This window comes from Atractosteus spatula, chromosome 1 (genome assembly GCF_055471065.1).
Source record: "Atractosteus spatula isolate fAtrSpa1 chromosome 1, fAtrSpa1.hap1, whole genome shotgun sequence".
NCBI lineage: Eukaryota > Metazoa > Chordata > Actinopteri > Semionotiformes > Lepisosteidae > Atractosteus > Atractosteus spatula.
In genome coordinates, this window is record NC_142706.1 from 6,877,095 (window position 1) to 6,896,204 (window position 19,110).

The window sequence follows — 19,110 nt, forward strand, 5'->3', positions numbered from 1 at the left end:
TAGGGTGTGGAAAAGCATTCATATATTCTTAAGGTGAAGTAAGCATTTGGGGGAAAAAAGCTAAAACTGGATTCTCTCATTGCCTAAAAAACATACTGATAATTTCAAGTGTAGTACTTTCATATTTCTGTGCTTATGGAGATAAATACTAAACTAATCAAACATGAAATGACATTCCTGAACAAAAGATAATCTCCAGCCCAAAATCAAACAGCCACACAACTGACAGTACTACATGATTGTACATAAGAGTGTGTATCAGTAGATCCTCACTTTCCCTTTTAAAACTTTAAACTGAACAGTATGAAGGTTAAGGGTGTGTGCCTAATTTTCTAAGCTCATAAGACATGAGAAAACACCGTGAGGTCTAAACGCTGTGTCTGCTGGAAACCACCACAAAAGAGGTCATTGTTCTGGAGTGGTCTTCAAGGCAAAAAAGCAACCCAACACAAAACATCTTATGGAAATTGGCACCACAGAAAACCTGAATCCAACTCTGCTATTCAAAAATCATAGACAGGTTATAAGCTCAGGTCTGGAAGTGTTCCTCAAATCCTGTAGTATGTGGGGGACTTGGTGGTTTGTGCACTGCAGGGACTGTAAGAAAAGAGCCCAGTCTACATCATGTGTCACATTGGCCCACAAACCACCAAGTCCCCCACATACCAATGTGACACATGATGTAGACTGGGCTCTTTTCTTACAGTCCCTGCAGTGCAGCACTTTTTTGGGGGGGTTCTTTTTAAAACCCAGTTTAAAATGGGTTGATAATGGTGCCCTCAATTCAGTAATGAAGATCTGTGGGCTTGACTGGAGTTGCCCATCTGTGCTTTAGACTCACTGGGTACATCTATACTGTTCACAAGAGAAAAACAACCTCCAAGAATGTTCATGTTTGGCTTAACCTGCTTGGTTAATGGGCATCCTCCTGGCCATAGGACAAGAAGACTTGAACCCCATAATTTCCATAATGATTGTGATTAGGAACACCTGTGTGAGATTAACTTGTTGTTATCCCTCCCAAACTCTAAGCAAAAAAATACGAAATACTCCAAATTCATTTTCAACTATCCAAGTGATATGGTTGATACAGGAAAGTTTACACATTTTTATTAAAAGGTCACAAAAACTTTTACACAAGAATTTCAAAAATGTCTGTCATATTCTTATAGTATAATAACGAATTCAAATGATATATTCTATCATACAAATACAATGATTAAAAATAAATTAGTAAGTTGAACATACTATTAAATTAAAGAAAACGACTGTGTGTGAAGCTTTCAGGTTTTATCCAAGTTAGTTTTGATGTTCAAATGGCAATAGACTGGCCTGCATCATTAACGATTGTACTTCCTAATGACTACCATTTAACTATAATGAACAGCATAAGAACAAATACAAAAAAAAACTAAACGGTAATTTTCACAAAAAGGAAAATGTTGCTCTTACAACGTGCTCATTTGTACACGTTAACAATCGTTCATTGAACAAAAAGGAAATGGCTTTATTCCCCGAGAAGGTCACTGTCAATTGTGCAGTAAAATATAAAAGTACGAGGAAACAGAAATGTTACCGAAGTGTGATCGTTTAGCTTACAGATTTTGTGAATCATCATATTCTTCTGTTTAGTAGAAATATTAGTCAGCAAGTGCATTACAGATCCTTTCAATGAGCTGGTCCTGTCTAGGTGAACTTCTTCATAAAGCGCAGTTTTAAATACGCTATACTGAGGAAAATGAGGGTCATCACCGCCAGAGCCACGTGATTCTGCCACAGACCCCAGGTGCTGTAGTCGATGCCTTGTTTTTCCAGGAATTCTTCTCCTGTACACCTGAAATTGAAACACAGGTGTTACACTTGTTTTGTTTTTTGTTTTCACCTGTTATATGCATGATTAAAAGAATAATATCCCCATTTAAAGTGGAAATACTTACTGAAAGCCTGGGAAACGGTAGCTACAGTTGATATCAATTCTGGAAGGAGTGGTAGGTACAACAAGAGTGTCGTTGCAGAAATTTAGACCAACAAATTCATTCACCTGCAGAGCCTGTATAATGAAAGAAAAGAAAGATCACAGTAGGAAGAGTTGATCATTGTTAGCAATCATTTACTGTAGCAGGTTTTTAAATTGCCTCTTTTTGGCGGACAGAATTGTAATCGTACATTTTGTATGTTCCTTCAATAAAGAAGTGTAAAACGAACCTTTCTACAAAAATACAAACTACAGCACATCATGTAAGTACCAGACTGAATCTGTTGCAACAGGAAAATAATTTAAAATAACTTCCAAAATCTTAAAACTGAAATTCATTAAACATTTCATGAATTAGGGATATGTATAACTAGCCTTTGATAAGAAATTAATGGAATTTACCAATTACGATTTAAAAAAAATCAATATTCTGCAAGCAATACAGTACATATACTTGAAAACACACTTACACCTTGTAAATATACTTATACTTTGTAATAAGTCTATACTTACTGCCATTCCATAGCGAGGAATGCTCAGGTATTTAAACCAAGCTAGCCAGTCCATAATGCTGGGCAGGTTCACAAGAAGACCAGAGAAGATCTAATCCAAGGAGAAGCGCAAGAGACAGGATTCGATCACCTTTTGGCACCTTCTCAAAACCCACCTTCTTGAACTACACCAGTAATTCCACACGCTGTCTGCCCTGACAGCTATAATCCTTCATCAGGATTGACATCCACATCTCCCAGTTTTCACTGTAAATTGCTCTCTCTGAATTATATTAAATTGCTATTCCTCTGTACCCAATATTCCCCATATGTACCCAAGTGTACCCCAAATTACCTTGGTTAAGATAAAAAAATAGAAGTGAATTTAAAAACAGTGAATGTAAAAATCTACAACAGAATTTCCTTATTATGGCTGGTTATAAAGAATGGATCCAAACTGGACTGAATGTGTCTGAATGTGGGGTTTTTTTGCATGGATGAAAAAACTATTAAACCCGTTTTTTTTCCTCACCATCATGAAAACAAAGCTGATGGTCATGAAGATGTTGGCCACGGCGACCACACTCTGCCCAGCAGACATGGCCAGGGTCATAGCAGTGGCAGTGTAGGCCACCAGCGTCACGGTCAGCATGAAGATGAAAAAGGCCGCCACTGTTTGCTTCAAGCCTGAGTGGGGAAAAACAAGCATCACACAGCAACTGGTAAGACGTCTGCTATGTACCTGCAAGAAGGTGATGTTCAGTTCCAGGTCCCATTTAAAATTAGTCTTCACACTTTGTGCACCATGTTCAGATGAAGTAATTTCAACATTTCAATGAGAAACAGCTTGAGATGGACGCACAAATCTAAACACAGTACCACACTGCATAACTGCATTGATTAAAACAGACTCCTTTGTAGTTACGGAAACACACGGCTGAGTAGGTTATTTACAAGAAGACCTATTCATTAATGCAGGCCTTTACTGAAAATATAGCACTGAAAATATAGTGTTCAGTAGACTACATAGTATTCAAATATTTTTTTATAAACAATTGAAAATAGACTGTATCCAATGCGGTCCTCTACTATGGCACTGAATAAGCTGATGACATATAGCACCATCCAAAGAAGACTCCTTCCTTAATAATCTCTTAATAATCTTAATAATGTTGGAAGCATCTCAAACAAAATGATTTTAAGATCACAAATCATGAAGAACCCAGTTTGTACTCCTTTTGCTGCTTGTTACTAAACACTGTTTTTTATTTTATTTTTTATAATAACAGAAACACGTGTTTTCTATTTCCCTTCTTGCACTCTGTGATGTAAACTATTCTTTTTTTCCTGTATATTTAAAAATATACAGCAGCTTAAATGATAAAATCGTCTGCTCTAAACGATAAACAAAAACCCCTAAGTTGTGTACTTTTGCCTGGACAAGTGGTTAATGAGAACATTGTGTCCACTGTAATTCCAAAAAGATCTACACTCGGTCAACAAACACGCAAGTAATCTTGGTATTGTAATGAACTGGAAACGACGAGAAGCGTTTTACAGTATTGAGCACTTAAAGCACCGCAGAGGAACACCACAAACACTTGCAGTAACACGGTGAACAACACTGCTTACCTAGCATGAAGTAGGTGATACAAGTGAAGACCATGGCTGGAACTGTGCGGAGGGTGAAGATGTCAGACATTATCTTCGATAGGAAGTACACAGAAATCCTGTAATACCCACTGATGTATTCATGCCTGCGAGAAAAAAAGAGCTGTGTTCCTGATCCAGCCATATCAGGACTGGTATTGTAGTGGATCGCCCCATGGGTCTGCGGTGAGGAATGCAGGTGAGAAAAGGGCTACCAGAGACTCGCATGAAGAGTCCGAACATGATGTAAACGTCTCATTTACAGACAGCTTTTATAAGGGAGCCGTTGTATTTCAGATTTGAACATGGGGTGAGCTGTAACTCTAGGAATGAGTTAGTGGGGGTTTGTCTAATTTTGAGCTGGCACGGTTTGGTCATAGAGTAGTCGAAGCAGAACAGCAAAGCGCACTGGTGGCCTCTGAACCTTGTAAGTGTAGTCAGTGCAAGGCTATGAACAGAGAAGCCTTTTGCTTGTTTTGTACAAACTTTCAACACAGCCAGAATTCACCCAGGATCTTTTGTTTGAACGTCAGCTTGTTGACTATTTCAGGTGCGAAGATCTCTGAATGGCCATCCTACATACAGTAGGGCATCTCCCACAGTAAGTACTTTTTCAAGAGTCTGACATCCATTTAGGAACACAATAACACCAGCTCTTGTAAGAGTATCACCAAAGCAGCCCCATGTCCCCTTTTCATTCAGCAGGCACATCTGTGCTACTCACACAAAAAGCTGCTTCTCTGTAATGAAGAGCTCGGCTGCAGACAGAGTGCTGAAGCACTGGTTTGTAACGATGAAGAACAGCGCTCCAGTTCTGAGAAAGAAAGATACAAATCTTGAATAATAACATTGAAAAAACGTGTTTGAGCAGACTAGAGAATTTTAAAATTGTCTACTGTCTCAGATTTTATACCTATTTAACTATATTATGTATGTAATATCTTCTAAGCACAACTGTATACTGTATCTACTTACACTAGCTGACTAGGTTGTCAATAACAACCTACTGCAAGACCACACAGACTTTTCAAGCGTACGAGAAGTCGCAAATTCACATTTGTATGAGATACAAAAAACACAAAATACACAAGTCAAGAACAGTTAAACCCTTAAACTGAATTAGGCAGTTAGATGATGAAATACTGTTTTTAATTTCCTTTAGAGCGGCTAAAACAAATGTAACAACATGTCATTTCATACAGTGAAAATTCAATGAAGAGGAATATAATTCATAATTGTCCATCCTATAAACTGCCACCAAACTTCAATCATATATGAGCACAAGACAAAATTCTTTGCAATTTCATACACTTTGTAACGATATTTAATGCCACTTAGATATGCTTTGGTGTTCCACAACACTCTGTAGAAAATTGTAGCCTGTGTGTTCTTATGTAAAAATAGCTCTGATGTAGCTTTATTGTGAAAAACTGTAGTTCTTAAACCATCTACCTTTCATGCTAAATAAAGAATGTATACCATACCTGTTCTGGATCCCACTTTGATCGTCTTTGATTCCAAAGAATATAGCGCCCACTATTAGAGCCAGGAAAATCGTGACACCAATCTAAAACACAAAGGAAGAGGACGGGGCCTACAATCAAACACAGCTGTCAAAGCCACAATCAATACAAGGCCAGAAATGCATCATTACAGCATCATGCAATTATGGAACTTGGATTGGGTTATTACGGAACTATGTAATCGCATAATAATCGATTCCGTATGTGATGACGGAACTATGGCTTATTGTCTCTTTAATATTAAACAATTTCAAGCGCTTTTTGAAAAAAAGGTCTGCAAGCACACGCCAGTATTAAAAGTGCTTTTGAGGATATGAGAGCAGCAATAAACGGAGACCAGTTTAGTTGTTTACAATTAGTGTCTTGGCTCTTTCAATAAATGTCTGGTAAGTAAATGACTAGGAACTACACCAGCAAGCCAAGTGTCCTCCTCTTATCACAAATGACATCTGTACATTTTTTTGTAATGAAAAAAACACATAATTCACTAATAAACTGGTTCTGAACAATACTCAGAGGTTGACAAATTCACTATAATGCAAGTGTTTGAATTGTTTCTGATTTTTTTTCTTTCTAATTGAAAACACTACTCTATTTAAAAAGCGAAAACAATCCAGTTTGATGCAAATTTACAGTGCAGCCTGAAGTGGAAAAATACCAGCCAGTTCCCAGAGTGGAAAGGCTAAGCTTATAAGGTCAACCGGTTCCTATGTAAAAGGCTGTATTTCCTCATGTGGCTCCCCAGCCAGGTCTGGGGGTCTTAATGAAGCCATGTGATATGACCTTGGCCTTCAAAAGCACTAAGGTCTTTAATGTTATAAGCTGGGATATGATATCATTTAAAATCCAGTTGAAAAAGGCAATACCAAGGTCACAATAGTCACACAAGCTGCTTAAGTAAGATTACAAAGGCTTATTTGGACCAATTAGCAGTTAATAATTCTTGAACTCAGTACCACTGATGGCATTTTATGGCAAGAGGTCATTAATGAGGCTCTAAAGCTCTCCCAGTACAAAGTGGATTCATGAAATGAAAGAACAGGACAGCAATTAAACTCAAGATTTCTGTTCATCACTTCCGTGCTAATTCCTGTCATAAGGTCATTAGTGATGGAGTGGAAAATAGATTGGCTTTTATTCACCAACCCTTTGAAGGGTTTTTGTTAAATTACTGTGACAGGCGACTAAACATATTTTAAGCATTCAGCGCTAAACAGCAATCCGCTCCACAATGCTGGGAGTTTAAGGTAATTCCTGTTTTAATTAGCGCTCAAACTTTCTGAGAATTGCGGCAATCAAATAACATCTCTCTAACAAAAGCCGTGCCCCAGTTGCTGTGGATATGTTTAGATAAGTTAAGCCATTTTATTTTTTACAGATATCTGTCTTACCTCAAACTGCCCCCAAGAGCACTTACAAACACGCCTGTACCTGCTTTATTAAAGAAAGATTCTTGTCTGCATGGAACTACCGTATTTACTTTAAACTGACTGTGTGGTACCACAAATGGACAATTTAACTTGAGTTGACTGAAATGAATCATCGTAATATTCATATAAACAACTTTGACGATTGCAGTACATCACACTTAAACCTTAGCCCTTGATGCCTCTCTGTATTAAAAAAGAGAGGCACTGTTGCTGGCCCACTGCAGTACAAATTTACAATATTACCTGAGCCACAGAGGTCTGCGGATTCAACATCAGGTTCTTGAATGTTCTTTTCAACACCCATTTCAGCTGGTGAAAGAACGATGTGGCATAGGTTATCTTTCGGGACGCTGGCCGCAAGATGTGCTGCTTCCCTTGAAGGATATTTTCCAGGTCGACTTTGGTGTTTTTGTAGTAAGCAGAACTCCGGTACTCCTCCACCAAGCGGTCTTCGATACCCTGCCTGGTAGTGGTTTGATCCTCAATCTCATAGTCTAGGAAATAAAAAAAAACAGTAAAACGCAGAGAACAGATAGGTATTTTCCTCACGAGACCCAATCTGTCTTGTTTTAATTGTTTCATTCTTAGATAACATGTTTTGACCTGGTTTGCATACATCCATAAACCAGATCGAGCTTTATGGCGCTTTGAGTAGGGAATAATCTTTAAATGCAGTGATCGTTCATCCATTCCATTGAACACACTCAACAGTCTTAAAGAAAAATGCCTACTTTCGCTGTCATTAGCTTTATTAGCTAAACACTCCATCTCACTTGACAGCTACAGAACTCTTCTTTTCTTATCATTATCTTATCAACCTCCTTGCAATTCAGAAAACTGATTTAACAAAAACAACCTGCCTCTAAAAGCATATTTTTCCAGGTCATTTCAATATTGCCCACCCTAATGTGACAAAGTTAGCAAAGGTAATGCTTTCATTGACTTTTTGTGCCAGAGGGTTCATCCCCAGATGTTACTGCTTAAAAGGGGGTGACACTCTGGCTCGAGAAGTCACTGGACAAAGCTGCTGCCACCATTCTTCTCTACACTTTGCATGCGATGCCCTTTTCACACTTAATAAAATAAAATACATTATCATTAGGAAAGGAAGAACAAAATGTAAGATTTATTACAGTAACAGAAATGGAGCACTCTCCATGAAACCAGTACCTTCAGAGTTGCGTATCTTGGTCAACGCCGCTGTAATTGAGTTTCCATTGATGACATCCAGGAAAAAGTCTGCGGGGTTGTTGTGCGGCTCGCATGCATACCCTACGTTCGATTGAAAATTCACACAAAGCCGCCATGTTACAACAAGCCTTTGCTCTACAAATATCTGAACATGTAGTCACTGTGACTCTACCTGGAATTCTAGCTTGTATACAAGGATATGGATGATTAATACATAAAATATGTGATTATTATCCATCGTCAAAAGCCAGCAGTACTAACTGCCTTGTCACCTCGCCACATGTTTTTATTATTACTGCTGTTATTAGGCTGATGTCAGCTCTCCTCTCCATTGAGCCTTACAGCCATCCCAACTAAAGCCAGATGGGACCTTTGAAGTGTACATTTCTTACAAGGTTGTTAAAGTTACAGAGGCCAATATTTAAAAAAACCAACAATGATAAACACAGCAATTGCAAATCCAGGCAAAAAAAGCCTTTCAACTGGGTAAAGCATATGAAATAAGGCAAACATAGGGCTGCAACTCAGTAACATTCTTAGAAGCTGCCATTGGTCGGTGGGTTTAAAGTTTAATATAATCCAGGAATAACTCTGGTCTACTCAACATGTGGTTCGTGTACTGTGGCGAAATGTATTTGAGTAATAAAAGGTCTGGTGTGATTCTAACACCTTTTCTGTAGATGTAGCACCTTTTTCAAGCCCTGCGTTCATCTTAACACAAAGCAGTCTCACCAGCTTTTTCAAAGTAGTCCAGAGTATCCTCCGCTGGCCCGTGGTAAACCAGCTTGCCACTGACCAGCAGGGTCAGGCTGTCGAACAGACGGTAGATGGAGTACCTGGGCTGATGGATGGACAAAATGATTGTTCGCCCATGGCTGGCCATTCTAAGGAAAGAAGCGCAAACAAGTTTCTTTAAACAAAAGATAACGTTTCCTTACTTTGCCAGTAAGCACTGGTATGCCTCAGCATTGTGATTTCTTCAGGGTCTCATAATATGACTCCTACTTCTGTACTACATATTCCATGCATCTGCTGAAATTACTACTGTAACGGATGTGGGAAAGGGCATGCCGTGGAATGGCCAGGAGAGCAATAAAGACCCTATGCGTAGCGGCAAAACGGGGGTTAGCCCGGGCTCAGGAGGTCAGACGATGTCGGGTAGAAACCTATGCCCTCAGGCCGCAGAGGAAGCGACCTGGTGCTTGGCAGGTCTCGAGACATCCGAACCCTCAATGCTGATCGAAGAGGAAAGGGTGACCCGGAAATACAGTATATAGCCCCACATAACGACACACTGGAAGGACAAGCAAAGCACAGGGGAACTACAGTAGGAACAGGACAAAGTAGGAGCGCCCTCTAGCTGTAGAGGGCCTGACAGCAGGAATCTTTACCCACAATAACATCCCGACTGATCTACCAGGTGTTATCAGCTCTTGTTATTTCACGTGCGAATATACTCCGATGTGGAACTCAACATTGTATTCTTGCCCCTTTTCTACCACACTTCCATCCTGAAGACAAACATGCCTTCCTGCAACACTTAATATCAGGAAGTGCACAGCAAAGGTGAAGTCCCAAAGGCATTGCGGGAAATTATAGATCCTCATGGCCACTCTTTCCAAGTTTGTCTAATTGTTACAGTTAGTCTAATTGCCACAGAAACACTTTCATATATTTTTTTATGAAATGCTTCCATTTTGAAAAAAAAGCACAGTGGGGATTGAAACATCACGGATTCCAGTTCGAATAGTACTACAGGATTACAACTGGCATCACTCAGTAAACCTGGTCATTTACTGCACTAGTTTATGTTGGTGAGTTACAAGGTTTAACCTGTTTAACCTGTAACATTTCTACCTATTATTTTTCCAGATTTCGATTTCAGCCATTTCTGTGATCTATAGCACATCACTGTTAATGTGTAATTGTTGCCCTTGTTTCAGCATCTGTTTCCTCATTTTGTAATTATTTACCATACAATGCCAAGAGAAACAAAGTGCAATACCTTTTAAGCAGAAGCAGGACAGAATTAGCAGTGCTAGCGTCCAGCCCAGTAGTGGGTTCGTCTAGAAACAGCACAGAGGGGTCAATTATGAGCTCCATTCCAATGTTGGTCCTCTTTCGTTCTCCTCCAGAAATTCCCCGGATCAGCTGGGTTCCAACCTGAATTCAGGAAACAGCGCAGACACTTGCAATTGCACATGCAATTAATACATAACCTTGCCATCTGATTTCTTCGATTAAGGAAACTGATCTTTGAGGGATGATGGATATTCAAATCTGTGTTGCAAGTGTTCTCTAAATTGTTTAGTATTTCACATCACCTGCTTAATGTATCACAAACTGTTCCAAGAAATTGATGATTTAATGGTGACTCAATGTATACTGCCCACAGGACCGGATCTCTCAGGGATTAAAAGCCCACACTTTCAAATACAGCTCAAATAGAAAATGGTTGCTTCCACACAATGTGTAATGGCTTCAACAAAATAAAAATTGCATCAAGCAGAGGCGCTGAGTTACATCATTTGTCTCACCTTTGAATCTGCCACTTTGGTGAGCCCCAGCTCTTTGATGACCTGGTCCACCCTGCGCACCTTCTCCGTCTCGCTCACTGATCTCGGCAGGCGCAGAGCTGCGGAGAACTGCAGGTTCTCCCTCACCGTCAGAGTCCCCATGACCACATCGTCCTGGGGAAACGCAGTGGGCAGTTAGCACAGGCCTACAGGGAGACGGGACAGGCAGGCACAGAGGACGGCTTACCCAATGGGCTCCTTGCTAAGGAATGAGAACCAGGACCAGCAAGGGAAGGCGCTCACTGCGGAGATCACAATCTTTTAGAAAACACGGTTTTTACCAAAAGGATAAAGTAATCACTTGAATTAAGATCTGGTGTTGCCATTTGCCTGAACATTTATCTATTGAAAAAAAATGTAAAGGTTTAATGCCACGATGTATAAGAAGTGCGGACATTAACCTAATCTCTTTGTTATAATCCACGTGTTTTCAAATGGTCTCATGTTAATAACGTACGAACACACAAGGGGAGGCCATTATGCCCATTTAGCCCATTATAGCTCATTATTCCGAGAATCTCATACAGCTGTTTCCAGAAGTAATCCAGGGTCGTGGCTTCAACAACACAGCAGGGTAGCTTGTTCCAGACTCCCACAACACTGTAGGTAAAGACGTGCCCCCGCTTCTCAGTTTTAATTGCACTTCTGCAATTTGTGTTGTGTTTATGTTGCGGGGTTCAGCTAAAGAAGACTGCTGGGTGGCAGGCTGGCAGGACATTTAAGACCTTTGATGACTTTTATCAGGTCCTCTCATGTCTCCTGTTGTCAGTTAGAAGCATGCTGTGAAAGCAATGCTGAGGGCTACATTTCTCGAAGAGCTGCATACTAGTACAAGCCTATTAGTTTCACTGCTGTGCTTCTGAGTGTTGCTTTATAATATACACACCTGAACGACGTAGCCTGAAATGCATTTGAAGTTGGGAGGCTGTGGGGCTCCATCGATGAGCACCTCCCCAGAGAGTCCCGATGGGTCCTTCCGTGCCGCCAGCACATCCAGAAACCTTAGAGAAGAACAAACACCAGGCTCACGCTCGTTCTTCACACACAGAACTCTTGCAGAAGAGCATCGGCCATACAGCACCGGGATTATGTAGTTAGGCCCTCTGCACATTGTAAGAACAAAGTAACGGAGTATTTTGCTGCAGCTTTAACATTTAAAAATATATCATGGGGTCTAACAAACATGCGTCCTACACGCTGTACAAGATACACAGTTTCAAGGGAGTTCCTCTCACAATGAAGTCCACTGTATCACCAATATGCAGAAATAACCAGACTGTTGCAAGGCTAATACATAAAATCTGGAAATGCACCTTTTTAACAGGGTCTTTAAAAATGCTTAGATTTAAAGGGTCTAAGTGAAGTTTTGGTAACTGAAGCCACAATGTGTGCATTCTTCTTCAAAAACCATTTAAATGCCTATTTACAGTATGTATAAATCTAGCTGTATTAATTTCTGCATGTCTGGCCAGCATACCAACTATCTCCCATTTAAAGCACTACTGTTTTGTCTATCTGACAACAGAAAACAGACAGCTAAGATCCCATGTTATTTAACAACTGTAAACCACTGGAATCTGCAGCGCAAAATGTTGATTATATGTTGAATCTGCATCAGCAATACTTACGAAGACTTCCCACTGCCAGTAGCTCCAAGAATAGCATTCAGACCCGGCCTCATGATCCCACTGCAATAAAAATGGGAAAAATCTGAATTCTTTTAAGTTAAAAACTTAAATTCTAGGTTTTTCAGAATTCCAGTCAGAGAAAAGTGCTTCTTTATGCCCTAGCTTCTAGCTTAACAGCAATGGATTGAAAAAGAATATAATTTTGTTTGAAATGGTCAAAATTTCCATTTCAACCACAAAGTGATCCTCCAAAACCTAACTTCCAAATTTCAGGTGATGCTTAATAATAAACTTTAACATCTTAAATACAAACATACACTTCAGGAAATTAATCCATTTACATTAATTACTGTATATAACACATACAGTAGATAACATGAAAACCACTTATTGCTAACTTAGGGAATTGTAGGAAGCAATATAAAAATATATAAAAGATTTTAAACTGGTATACAGCAGATAGTGATAAACGGCAACAGAATTTAGAAATCATTTTTAAGCCTTCAGTGCAGGTGACATTCTTTGACAGCTAGAGCATTAAAAACAAAATATTAGCATTACTGGTTTAATTATTTTTAGGAATTAGTTTACAGCTTCTGTTTACAACTGTACTTTTACTAGACAGTACTTCTAATTCTATAAATTCTTCTAATTCTATATATATACAATAGCTAAAAGCTCAAACTTATGAATAAAAGCATTAAAGTTCATCACGTGACTGTTTTAATTCTGCTCTCTGGCAGTCTGTGCTACAGTTTTCATCAAAGAGATTATAGCCAAGAAACCATGCTTAATATCATATAATTAACACTATGAAAAGAGGATGAAAACCTGTGTGAAATTATTTATTCTTTCCTGGGAAATGTCAAGTACATGTCAAGAAATGTCAAGTAGAAGAAAATACTGGGCTAATCAATTGCTTATTGTTAAGAGTGGTCTAGAAGCTTCTAGTTTCTCAGGAACACACAAAACAACAATATTCCAGATAATGTAATCCATTTTTTGTTTCTTTCTTGTGCTTTAAAACAACTTGTTCTGTAAGAGAATAAGGAACCAGACCAGCAGAAAGCAGGAGATAAACACTTAAGTTCAGCTATTTAATATTCTTAATATTTCCATCAGAGGGTGCACGTACAGCATTATTTATGAGGAAGTTACTGTTATTTTTCTCTTAATTAACACAATATGGTCATTGTCACTATTTATATGCAAAGTGAATGCAATGATGTCATGTGAGAGAAAGCAAATTGAAGATTAATCTACATCTACATGCTGATACATATTAGACATTGTACCATTAGAGTGACTATTACACCTTTTACATACTACTGTATGTATTCTGCTTGCATTGGAGGGTATAGACTGCATTCTACCTATTAACACAAACCACATTCAGTGGGAACAGATATAGAATCAGGCTGATGCAATATGGTTAAAAACTGTACTTCTGTTACAGGACATTTGAAAAACAGGGACTGCATGATTTTGTAAAGTTGAAAATGTGTTTCTTACTTTGGCATGCATGACGTTAACAAACGTGATTAGTAAAGATATTTTATTTTTTTAAATAGGCTGGAATAAATGAGGGCACATGTAATGAAAGCTTCGGGGCTGTAGTAAAACGAAGGCTCATCTCGACTCCAGACTGCTGGTGCATTAATTGCCTGACACCTCAAATGCGACTATGCTTTCCAACTAGAGCTACCTTTGTACTATTTGACTACATAATTCTGGCAATTCAACTTGCGCTCAGAGCAATAGCATGTGTACAGTGAGACAAGGGATTCTCAGCTGCTTATCTGAACAAGAAGATAAGCAGTCACCCTACATGGCACTGCCTGCATTATTATAAAACACAGGAGTCCGAATGGTATGTGTGTGTGCCTTTAAAATAATGACCATATCATTACATGTAACAATTCACCATCTACAGCCTTTTCAAACTTGAAGAGGAAAGCAACTTGCATATTGAATTTTGGGTGTGTTTTTAATGTTTTGTAACTTCTGTCTTCTGTTAGATAAGCTTTTTCACCATAAACACCACAGCTACAACTTTCTCTTCTTGGTAATATCACGAAGTTTATATGCAAAAACAGTTGTTTCCCCTCAATTTACCCCTGCAGCTACCAGTCATGTTGTTAAAATAGCCTCCTCACAATTCACTGGCTTTTACAAGTCCATATTTAAGAAAAACCTTCAGTACTTATTAAAAGGTTGCATGTTCTGAAAAAGATTAGATTAAATACTGTGATTAAATACTGTGTTCCTGGCTTTTATAATATCTCTACATAACTCAAGCCAGCAGGGAGTTCTGGTGATACTGAGCTTCCTGGATAAACTAGAAAGGAAAGTCTTAACTGTCTTTTGCCAGAGAGTGTACAACCTACAGTTCAGAAGGCAGCCAGTTTTCAAAGCTGATCGTCACACATGATGCAGGGGGAAAGGAAGAGTGTGAGGATACACTAGAAAATAAAGACCCCAGGTTGTGGTGCAACAGCAGTTTGCTTATGTCTTAGTCTATGGTATTGTAAGGTATGACACAGAATAGGTGTCAATGGCCACTATTTCTTCCTGAATAATACCTGAAAGAAATTAATTTAGTAACATAAGGCATAATTATGTAATACTCATGATCCAACATTAATTTTTATATTTTTATAGAAAGTCTTCCTGTATGTTTCTTAGTATTAATATTTCTGTCAAGCTGCACATTTCACGTGATTTTCTTAAAATCTCACTGAAGCACATCGGTCTACCATCACAGTATAAATGAAGAAGTAGAGATGAACTTTGCATAGAAAAGTAAAAAGTAGCCCTGCAATGGACTGGCGTCAAGTCCAGGGCGTATCTCGCCTTGTGCCCCCATTGCTAGCCGGGTTAGGATCCAGCTCTCCTGTGATGCTGTACTGGATAAGCGGATTAGGATTTGGGCAGGTGTACTGTACTGTATTAGCCAGCAGCAATATCACCCCGCAACTCACAACTGGCAATCCACTGAAGCTCAGCAGGTGTCAATACCTGGATGGGAGACCTCCTGGGAAAAACTAAGGTTGCTGCTGGAAGAGATGTTAGTGGGGCCAGCAGGGAGCGCTCACCCTGCGGTCCATGTGGGTCCTAATGCCCCAGTATACCGATGGGGACACTAGACTGTAAACAGGCGCTGTCCTTCGGATGAGACGTAAAACCGAGGTCCTGACTCTCTGTGGTCATTAAAAATCCCAGGGCGTTTCTCGAAAAGGCGTTTCTCGAAAAGGTGTAACCCTGGCGTCCTGGCCAAATTTCCCATTGGCCCTTACCAATCATGGCCTCCTAATAATCCCTTTGAATTGGCTTCATTACTCTGCTCTCCTCCCCACTGATAGCTGGTGTGTGGTGAGCGTTCTGGCGCACTATGACTGCCGTCGCATCATCCAGGTGGGACTACACATTGGTGGTGGTGGAGGGGAGTCCCCATTACCTGTAAAGCGCTTTGAGTGGAGTGTCCAGAAAAGCGCTATATAAGTGTAGGCAATTATTATTATTATTATTGTTATTATTATTATAACTGTAAAAAGTAAGAGTTAAAGGTACAATGTTTCAGCCGCTGTGCCTTCCTCAGGGGGAGAATGGTGGGGTGGCAAAAGTGAAGAAAAGAAAAGGTGAGAATTAGGTCAGGCTGGAGCTTCAGGCAAAGAGGGAGATACAGTAGAGACAACAACACTGGCCTTCTTATGCCGGGCCTGCAGGCACACATCATTGCCAAGTCATTCAGATTATTTGAACAGCAAATATGAACATTTAAATCTTCCCAGCCATATATCTTGAGGTTTTTTTTAAAAAAAGACATGGAGTTTTAATCAAATCAAATGCGTCTATAATGGTGGAAAAAAAAAACCCAACCAGGCATAGAAAATCTAGACACAAGTGGAGAGGTGAAGGTGAGACACTGCAGCAGAGTAACACTGCAAACCTTTCACCAGAGGCTTGCATGCACTCCATTGCCTGTCCTAGTTCAGCGTGTTCCTTCTGTACAGTAAAAACAGGAGACGATTTAAACTGAAGACTGAAGAGCTCTGTCACCTGGTCACCACTGAAATTGGGAGAATATTTTGGAATAAAATATAAAAAAAAATTAAACAGCACATTCTTGTGTTAAAAAAATGTATTTTTGTATTATTATTGTGTGTTGATTTTAACACAGACAATTATGTTGACCACATCTGTGTTGCTCTTAGTATTTTGTTTTTTGGTTGTGAGTGCATCAAGGCGATATAATGGTGAAACACACTTACTTCAAGTCTGTTAGGATTTCCTTTGTGGTGGTCTTCCTTTTACACAGGAGTCCACTCCTGACTTTCACCCTGTAGTGGATGTTGTGGAAGCTCACTGTGGATCCTCGAGTGGACTTTGTGTTTTGAGGGGACATCTTTATTTCACAGGTTCCATTGGTGCTGACGCCGTCCGATGCACGGACAGCGGTGTGATCAATCCTATCAGCCATCTTCTTGGGTTACTCCTTTGAGACAAAAAAAAATGGACAAATATGTTTGAAAAACATTTGAAAACATATCTTTTTAATTTAGGTTTTAGTTCAAATAGTTATTTCTATTGATCTTTTATTGTTCTTATTTTATTACGACTTTCCTAATTTTTATTTATTTATTTTTCAAGCATAAATTGACATTTATGTTGCTTTACTGTATTACGGTGTTTTCCTTTACAACTGAAAGTGTATCTCTTAATTTTTAAATGTTATTTTTAGGCTTGGTCTGTAAAGCACTTTGAGCTGCTATTTGTATGAAAGGTGCTCTATAAATAAAGTTTATTATTATTATCAAGTAAACCAAGTACTGTACAAAAATGCCCTGGTGGCTGCCATAAAAAATAGTAAGATGTCCTATGTCAGGCTCGTAGACAAAGGATTGAAACGTCCCAAAGTTTATTTTACGTTTTGAGAGCCAGTTTAGGAAAAACTGTGGTGAAACTACACATTTCAGGATGCTAGCTGAGACTTCCCGGGTTCAGCACAATATGCGAGTTAGAAAATAAAGAACTCGGGCAGCAAACAGAGCTCTTTAACAGACGGGCTCAGTGACAGAAGTCACTCTTAAACTCTCCTCCCACACAGGGGTGCCCCTTCGTAAACATCCCTGAATACACGAGCAAAAGACGACGTGAGAGGTGTCTTTCGGCAGGAGTAGATACCCAATCTCCCACCACAAGAAACAGCACCTTTATTTCCATGAAGAATCTCCACTGGCTCCACCTCGTCAGAATCATAGACATAGAACCGGCCCAAACTCACCAGGCCTCAACACACAGCCACTACAAACCCGTTTATCTAAAAAGTACCCAAATGCAGTCAATTAAATTAAATTACTGCATGTAGATTGTGGAAAGTATATTACACATGTATTAGAACAATTCCTTCATCAGCTCCATCAGAAGAATTTATAGGAGAGGGAAAACGATGAACAGATCATTGTTTGTTTTCTAAGAAAACCTTGTTTGTAAATGGGCCTTCCATTCAAAAAAGGTTTTCTTCCAGCATGCGATAGTAAATCGTGCTATTACAGTCCAAAATGCTTATTTGAAAGCAGACTATATGACCGTATAACGCATGTTTCCTAATATTTTTGTAAAATTAAGAATCGGCAAAATATCAGGATTTTATTCGTGTCCAAACTGTCCAAATCACATCATCCACCAGTAAAAGGAGCGGTCAGAACAGAATGAGTTATTTGCACTTAACTGTACTGAGGATGAACTCCAACTGGACCTCAGGTTCACACCTCAAATGTAGGTCTGGAAGGAGCTGGAGTTTTTTGTAATTATGGCGAAAATGTTCAAACAAAGTGTGAGATAACGCCTCTGGCGATAACCGCACAACACAAGCCAGGTATTTTATGGATCAGTGCAAATAAACCTTTGTGCGTTTTTATTAAAGGAACATTTTTCCCCCACCAAAACCTGCGATTTATTCATACAGACCTAAAATTAATGAAAACTTTTATCAATGTCTGCGTTTTAAAAATGCTGCGAGTAATCTACACACATGTGAGATATAATACTCGACAGCATTTTCTAGGCAACAGAATAACAGTAATAAGGTAAATTTTAAAATAACGTTGTTTCGTATATCACACAAAATAATTAAAACGTTAGACGTAATAAACGTAAAAGGAATTTAACAATATAACATAATTACTCATTATTACGTATGTGCTTTTAATGAATCCAACTCAGACTTACCCTTCTTCAGAAGAAAAAGAAACTTGGTGCTCGCTCCTAAATGCTTATCGCTGTCCTTGGAAAGACCACTTCTTGACGTTAGACTTGCTTGAATTCTAGTTTATGGTTGCCTGCACATTTATACCACCTATTACGAAGTGGGTAGAAGGGTATCGTCTCTCTTATCCGAGTCACACATGTCATTCATTCGTGCGCTCTATTAAACTTCACTTCAGTGGATTTAGGATTAAGTAAAAAAAATGTTCATGGATTGTAGAAGAATGGTGCTTTTTTAAAATTAGGCACTGTTTTGAAATTACGATAAATTATGGCGTTACAATAAATCGTTTTTTATATGTTAATTTAAGGACATTTAGCTTTTTTTAAAAAAAACGTTCCGGTAATCTGTAATTGTCACACCAGCCTGAGCAAGCAA

At 39.1% G+C, this 19,110-nt stretch overlaps 1 protein-coding gene across 1 annotated transcript; it reads right to left on the reverse strand.

Annotated features, from left to right (window-relative positions):
• Nucleotides 1–1,088: 1,088 nt before the first annotated feature.
• Nucleotides 1,089–18,785, reverse strand: LOC148840540 (broad substrate specificity ATP-binding cassette transporter ABCG2-like). The gene is made up of 16 exons (XM_088909380.1): nucleotides 18,696–18,785; nucleotides 16,736–16,959; nucleotides 12,465–12,524; nucleotides 11,723–11,837; nucleotides 10,798–10,950; nucleotides 10,266–10,423; nucleotides 8,993–9,144; nucleotides 8,240–8,341; nucleotides 7,313–7,563; nucleotides 5,601–5,683; nucleotides 4,841–4,930; nucleotides 4,099–4,223; nucleotides 2,999–3,153; nucleotides 2,489–2,578; nucleotides 1,938–2,050; nucleotides 1,089–1,834 (listed from the first exon to the last, which is right to left on the reverse strand). Exons 2-16 carry the CDS (start codon nucleotides 16,942–16,944, stop codon nucleotides 1,687–1,689), a joined length of 2,004 nt encoding a protein of 667 aa, XP_088765506.1. The 5' UTR covers nucleotides 16,945–16,959; nucleotides 18,696–18,785; the 3' UTR covers nucleotides 1,089–1,686.
• Between the last annotated feature and the right edge of the window lie 325 nt (nucleotides 18,786–19,110).

What these genes read in the sequence shown, in the direction of transcription:
- LOC148840540 (XM_088909380.1), bottom strand. Translation starts at nt 16,944, where the DNA reads ATGGCTGATAGGATTGATCACACCGCTGTCCGTGCATCGGACGGCGTC. An exon ending in GGACTACTTTGAAAAAGCTG is followed by an intron (nt 8,342 to 8,992) that starts GTGAGACTGCTT and finishes AATCGAACGTAG; the next exon opens with GGTATGCATGCGAGCCGCAC. An exon ending in ACAGAGAAGCAGCTTTTTGT is followed by an intron (nt 4,224 to 4,840) that starts GTGAGTAGCACA and finishes TTTTTCTCGCAG; the next exon opens with GCATGAATACATCAGTGGGT.